Source organism: Carlito syrichta, unplaced genomic scaffold, assembly GCF_000164805.1.
Source record: "Carlito syrichta isolate Samal-C Ts95f unplaced genomic scaffold, Tarsius_syrichta-2.0.1 Scaffold261404, whole genome shotgun sequence".
Classification (NCBI taxonomy): domain Eukaryota; kingdom Metazoa; phylum Chordata; class Mammalia; order Primates; family Tarsiidae; genus Carlito; species Carlito syrichta.
Window position 1 is genome coordinate 21,203 of NW_007205500.1, and position 5,725 is coordinate 26,927.

Genomic DNA, 5,725 nt, shown 5'->3' on the forward strand with positions numbered 1-5,725 from the left:
GGGACAGAGAAGTACAGGAGCTGAACCCCAGGATTGAGGCCTGTTACTTAGGAGGACCCGTGGGAGGAAAGGTGGCTCCTGGCATCCCTGTCCCGGGCCCGGAGAGCTGAGGGAGGGAAGCACAGAGGTCAAGAGAGTAAGGGGGACAGAGGAGAAGGGGAGGCCAGGGCAACCTTGGGGAGGTAGCGAGCTGCCTGTCCAGGGAGGCATTCTGGTGTGCCAAATCAGCACTAATAACTCAAGATCCCTTCCAGGGGGATTCAAGGCCCCATTTCACAGACGGGGAAACGGAGGCTGTCGTTGGCCCAGGACCATGCAGCTGAGAGCCGAGACAGGCTGTGGTTTTAGAGGGTGAGGAGGAGCGTCCAGACAGCCCTGGTTTCTGGATGGCCATGAGTGCCCGGGCCACGCGGCCCCGAAGCCGGCGAGGGAGGCATGCTGCACCTGTAAGTGTCCCCGCGCCCCGCTCCCAGGGACCCTACGTCCCGCCCTGCCTGGCTTAGAGCTGGGCCCCGGGGGTCATTTGCAGGGCGAGCTGGACCCTGTGGCTGAGAGTTCAGAGGAGGCCGAGGCAGCCGGCGGGAGTGCCAGGTCCAGCCCCATGCCACCTCCGGAGAACTCTGGGCCGGAGCCCCTGGGCCTCGTGGTGCAGGTCAGGGGCCAAGGCCGAGGGAGCAGGTAAGACCCGCTCTGTCTGTATCCTCCACTCCCGCACAGGCATGTCTTTGCCCCCCGCAGAGCTGCTGATGTCCCTCCCCTGCTCACCCACCTGCCGTGGCTCCCTAGAGCCCTTGTCAGCCTGAGGTCCAAGGCCCGTCGTCACACATCCCTGGCCTTGGCACACAGCCCCTGTGTGCCAGCCACCCCTGAGGACCCCATTTCCAGAATCTCCGTCTCTCACCTCCAGGACTTCACCTGGGCTGTGCCCTCTGCCAGCTGCCCTCCTCTGCTGCAAACATGCCAAGGCAATCTCACTCTGCGTTCCCAGCCCAGGCCTTGCCCCGCCCCCAGGCCACTGTCCAGCCCCCGCCCTAGCCCCCCAGCCTCTCAGCATCACCCTGGGACGCCAGCCCCAGAACACGCAGCTCTCAGCAGCTCCCCAGCATGCAGTTGAAGGACCCTGAGGACCCCAGAGTCCCCCGCCTGGCATGGGCTGGCTCAAGTTTCTGTGCTGGTGTCCACAGGACCAGCACGGAGACAGATGCGGACTCCAGCAGGGGGGCTGCCTCGGCCCCTGAGGGGCCCCCCAAGCCTGCAGTGGAGGCCTGCCAAGCTCTGGATGTAGCCCTACAGGACAGGGAGCCTGGCCTCTCCGGGACCGGGGCTTCAGACGTGTTCCGGGCGCTCCAGTGTGCTCTGAGCTCCCTGGAGGCCACCGCTGCTGCCTGGCGCCACCGGCCCGAGGGTCATCTTGGGCCAGTGGGGGTGGAGGGCCCCAGCGAGCAGGGACCCGGGCCCCTCAGGAAGCAGGAGTGGGCCAGCGGCTGCCCGCGAGAGGCAGCCCGCCTGGCTGAGAGGAACGCGTGGCTCCGGCTGGCCCTGAGCAGTCGTGAGGAGGAGCTGGTCCGCACACGAGCGTCGCTGCAGGCTGTCCGGGTGGAGCAGGAGGCGCTGAAGAGGGAGGTGAGCAGGAGTGAGCCCAGGGCTCCTGTGGAGGGAGGAGGCAGGCCCAGCACAGCCAACACTTATCCCTTGGTTTGCTCAAAAAACTTTTTCCGAGTTGGAGTCTCACTGTGTCGCCCACACTGGAGGACAGTGGCCGCTCCCGGCCACCGCAGCCTCGACCTGCCAGGCTATGGCGATCCTTCCGCCTCAGCCTTCCGAGTAGCTGGAACGACAGGCACGCGCTGCCATGCCCGGCTCATCTTGATTTATTGTAGAGATGAGGTCTCGCCAAGTAGCCCAGGCGAGTCTCGAACCCGCGGACTCAGGCCATCCACTCACCTCAGCCTCCCAACGCGCGAGATTACAGGCCGAGCCACCGAGCCCGCCTTCAAAAAACCTTTTGAAGCTGGGCACGGAGACTTGCTCCTGTGATCCCAGTGCTTTGGGAGGCCGGGAACTTGAGGCCAACCTGGAAAACATAGCGAGACTCTGTGTCTGTAAATAAAAACAAATAAATTAGCAGGGCACGATGGCACCTGTATTCTCCGCTACTCAGGAGGCTGAGGTGGGAGGATCGCTTGAGCCTGTAAGTGGGAAGTGCAGGGGCAACAGAGTGAGACCCTGACTCTAAAACAAAATAAAATAAGGTTGGGTGTGGTGGTTCAGCCTGCAGTCCCAGCACTTTGGGAGGTGAGGCAGGTGGATCGCTTGAGGCCAGGAGTTTGAGAACAGCCTGGACAACATAGCAAGACCTTGTCTCTACAAAATAAAATAAAAATTATTTTAAAAATAGCCGGGCAACAGAGTGAGACTCCAACTCAAAAAAAAAAAAAAAATAGCCAGGCACGGGCTGGCCATGGGGGCTCATGTCTATAATCCCAGCACTTTGGGAGGCCAAGGTGAGAGGGTTGCCTGAGCCCATGGGTTCGAGACCAGCCTGAACAACTTGGCAAGACCTCATCTCTACAATAAATAAAATAAAATAAAATAAAATAAAATAAAATAAAATAAAATAAATAGCCAGGTGTGTTGCTATGTGCCTGTACTTCCAGCTACTAGGAAGGCTGAGGCAGAAGGATGGCCTGAGCCCAGCAGATAGAGGCTGCAGTGGCTGTGAGAGTGCCACTGCACTCCAGCCTGGGTGACAGAGTGAGACTCCAACTCAAAATAAATAAATTCAGCTGGGCTCGGTGGCTCAGCCTGTCATCCCACGCCTTTGGGAGGCTGAGGTGAGTGAATTGCCTGAGCCCGCGGGTTCGAGACCCGCCTGGGCAACTTGGTGAGACCTCATCTACAATAAATCAAAAATCAGCCGGGCGTGGTAGCGCGTGCATGTAATTCCGGCTACTCGGAAGGCTGAGGCGGAAGGATCGCCAGAGCCCGGCAGGTCGAGGCTGCGGTGGCCAGGAGTGGTCGCTGCCCTCCAGTCTGGGCGACGGAGTGAGACTCCGACTCAAAAAAAAAAATTAATTCTTTCATTCATTCACTCATTCAAAAATATATATACAAAACATAAAGCCCTGTGACTGAGAGAAATACCATGAGGGAAAGCCTCATCTTGGGCTGGTAGAGAGACCTGGGGCCCCGGGACCCCCACGGGCACGGGGTTCACGTCCCTCCACATGGAGCCTATTTCCCCACTGGGAAGGTAAGTCCCCAGCAGTGGAGAGACGTGCCCAGGGTCCTAGAGAGAGAGCTTTGGCAGAGTGAGTAGCCAGGGCTCCCGCCTTCCAGCTGGAACTGTCCTTGGGAGGGCCTGGTGGGTGGCTGGAGTCCCCAGGCCTGACACCCCACCTTATCTGCACAGGTTCGAGAGCTGCAGGAGTCACTGCCAAGGCCGGAGCTCTTCCCACGCCCCGCCCACAGCCAGATGGGTGGCTCGGGCAGTGGTTCCAGCAGCTCTGGGGTAAACGCAGAGCCCTGGGAGCCTCAGGTGAGTGTGAGGCACTCATGCCTATGGTCCTGATGTCTTTTGCATTCAAAGCAGTGGCACTCAAATTCTGGTTATGGGGGCTGGATTTGGTGGCTCACATATGCATCCCCCCACTTTGGGAGGCCAGGGTGGGAGGACTACTTGAGGCCAGGAGTTCAAGACCAGCTGGGCAACATAGTGTAACCTGTCTGAAATAAAATAAAGAATTTAAAAAATTCTGGTCATGCGATTGCATTGCTTCTGGGCTTGGAAACGCCCTGAACTTACCATCCTGAGGTCTTGGTGATAGCTGGGTGAATGGCGCCACCTCTTCCTGGCAGGAATCCTTTTCCCTGGCACACCCCCTGCTTCGGCACCTCCAAAGCGACTCCAGCACCCAGATCCTCGGGTCTCTGCCCACTCAGCCCCTCACCCCTGAGATGCGTTCCATGGAAGCCCAGACGGAGCAGCGCCGAGGGTAAGGGCTTCAAATGCTGAGCTCGGAAGGCCACCGAATCCCTGAGCCTGGAGGCGGAACAGGAGGAGGAGGAGGGTGGAAGTCAAGCCCCGACTGTCCTGGCAGCTTCTCACTTCCCATCTTCCCCACCTTCGGAGGCAGGCGCATTGAGAAGCTCAAATGCTTCAACCGCCTGCTGCTGGCCGTGCTCCAGGGATACAAGGGCCGCTGTGAGGGCCTCAGCATGCAACTGGGCCAGCGGGAGGCTGAGGCCACAGCCCTGCGTCTGGCCTTGCAATACAGGTCAGTGTGCCTGTCAGTGAGGCCACCAGCGTGGGAGGGAATGGGGTCTCCGAGGGTGGCCCCTGCCACCGGTGGAGACATGAAGCCCACTGGAGAACACCTTCCCCCACCATGGAAGTTAATTTAAATCACTTTTAGTGCAGGATTCTGGGGAAATCTGCATGTCTCCAAGGGTGAGGGCAGGGAGCGAATGGGGTTCAGGAGCAAGTGGGGACTGGCACCCACACAGCGAGGTGGGCTTGGTGTCCTGGAACACTCAGAACCCGTGTCCAAAAACAAGAAAGAAAAGAAACACAGCCGGGCTCGGGGGCTCAGCCTGCAATCCTGCGCTTTGGGAGGCTGAGGTGAGTGAATTGCCTGAGCCCGCGGGTTCGAGACCCGCCTGGGCAACTTGGCGAGACCTCATCTCCACAATAAATCAAAAATCACGCTACCGGGCGCGGTAGTGCGTGCCTGTAATTCCGGCTACTCAGAAGGCAGAGGCGGAAGGACCACTGGAGCCCAGCAGGTCGAGGCTGCGGTGGCCGGGAGCGGCCACTGCACTCCAGTCTGGGCGACAGAGTGAGACTCCAACTCAAAAAAAAAAGAAAGAAAAGAAACAAACAAAAAGTCAGGCATAGTGGCCCATGCCTGTAATGCCAGCACTTTGGGAGGTTGAGAAGGGAGGATTGCTTAAGGCCAGGCATTTGAGACCAGCCTGGACAGCACAGCAAGACCCCACCTCTACAAAAAGAAATACACACATAAAAAAGAAAACGAAAACAAAGAACCAATGTCCTACAGTGAGCGCGCTGAGGAAGTGCATGGGGCCCTGCTGGCTCTGCAGGAGGCTGGCTCAGGAGTGGGGCCCCAAGCCCCCATGGGTGACCACCTGCAGGCAGCTGAGCAGGAGGCATGGAGGCTGCTGGCCCAAGAGGAGGCTGCCGCGGATGAAGGGGCACTGCAGGATCCACAGCCAAGGTCCCCTGGGAGCCCTGGGACCTGCACCGCTGGGTGAGTAGGATGCAGACTGGGCGTGGGGTTCCGGCACTGGCCATGTGTTGGAGTTCGGCACAGCTGTGCCCAGCAAGGTTAGTGTGGAGCTCCCTCACTGCTGACATGAGGCCTGACTGCAGCTGGCCTGCCGCGACTGGACAAGGTTGGCATAGAGGCTGACAGACTTGGAGCCAGCATGGGCCCCCTCACCTTTGGCATGAAGAGAGAGGCGGTACCCACGGATTAGAACCATGTTATAAGGCCCTTGCCTTGCTAAGCTGTGGTGTGGCCATGTGCTCTCTGAGCTGTGGCTGGGTCGTTTCCTGGCTTGGGTCCCCTCTCCTACCTACCTTGGGGAGGTGAATCTCCTCTTTCTCTCTAATTTACTTTGTAACTAAACTCTATTTTCTTTTTTTTTTTTTTTGAGTCAGAGTCTCACTCTGTCGCCCAGACTGCAGTGCAGGGGCCGCTCC

The 5,725-nt window shown here is 58.9% G+C and overlaps 1 protein-coding gene across 1 annotated transcript in view; it reads left to right on the plus strand.

Moving 5' to 3' along the window:
• The first annotated feature begins 392 nt into the window (after positions 1–392).
• USHBP1 (USH1 protein network component harmonin binding protein 1) overlaps positions 393–5,725 on the plus strand; it is a 12,125-nt gene continuing 6,792 nt past the window's right edge. Inside the window, exons 1-7 of the mRNA XM_008052197.1 lie at positions 393–446; positions 530–678; positions 1,185–1,623; positions 3,413–3,538; positions 3,859–3,995; positions 4,137–4,277; positions 5,061–5,237. Coding sequence (XP_008050388.1) covers positions 393–446; positions 530–678; positions 1,185–1,623; positions 3,413–3,538; positions 3,859–3,995; positions 4,137–4,277; positions 5,061–5,237 — 1,223 coding nt within the window. The remainder of the gene's footprint in view (positions 447–529; positions 679–1,184; positions 1,624–3,412; positions 3,539–3,858; positions 3,996–4,136; positions 4,278–5,060; positions 5,238–5,725) is intronic.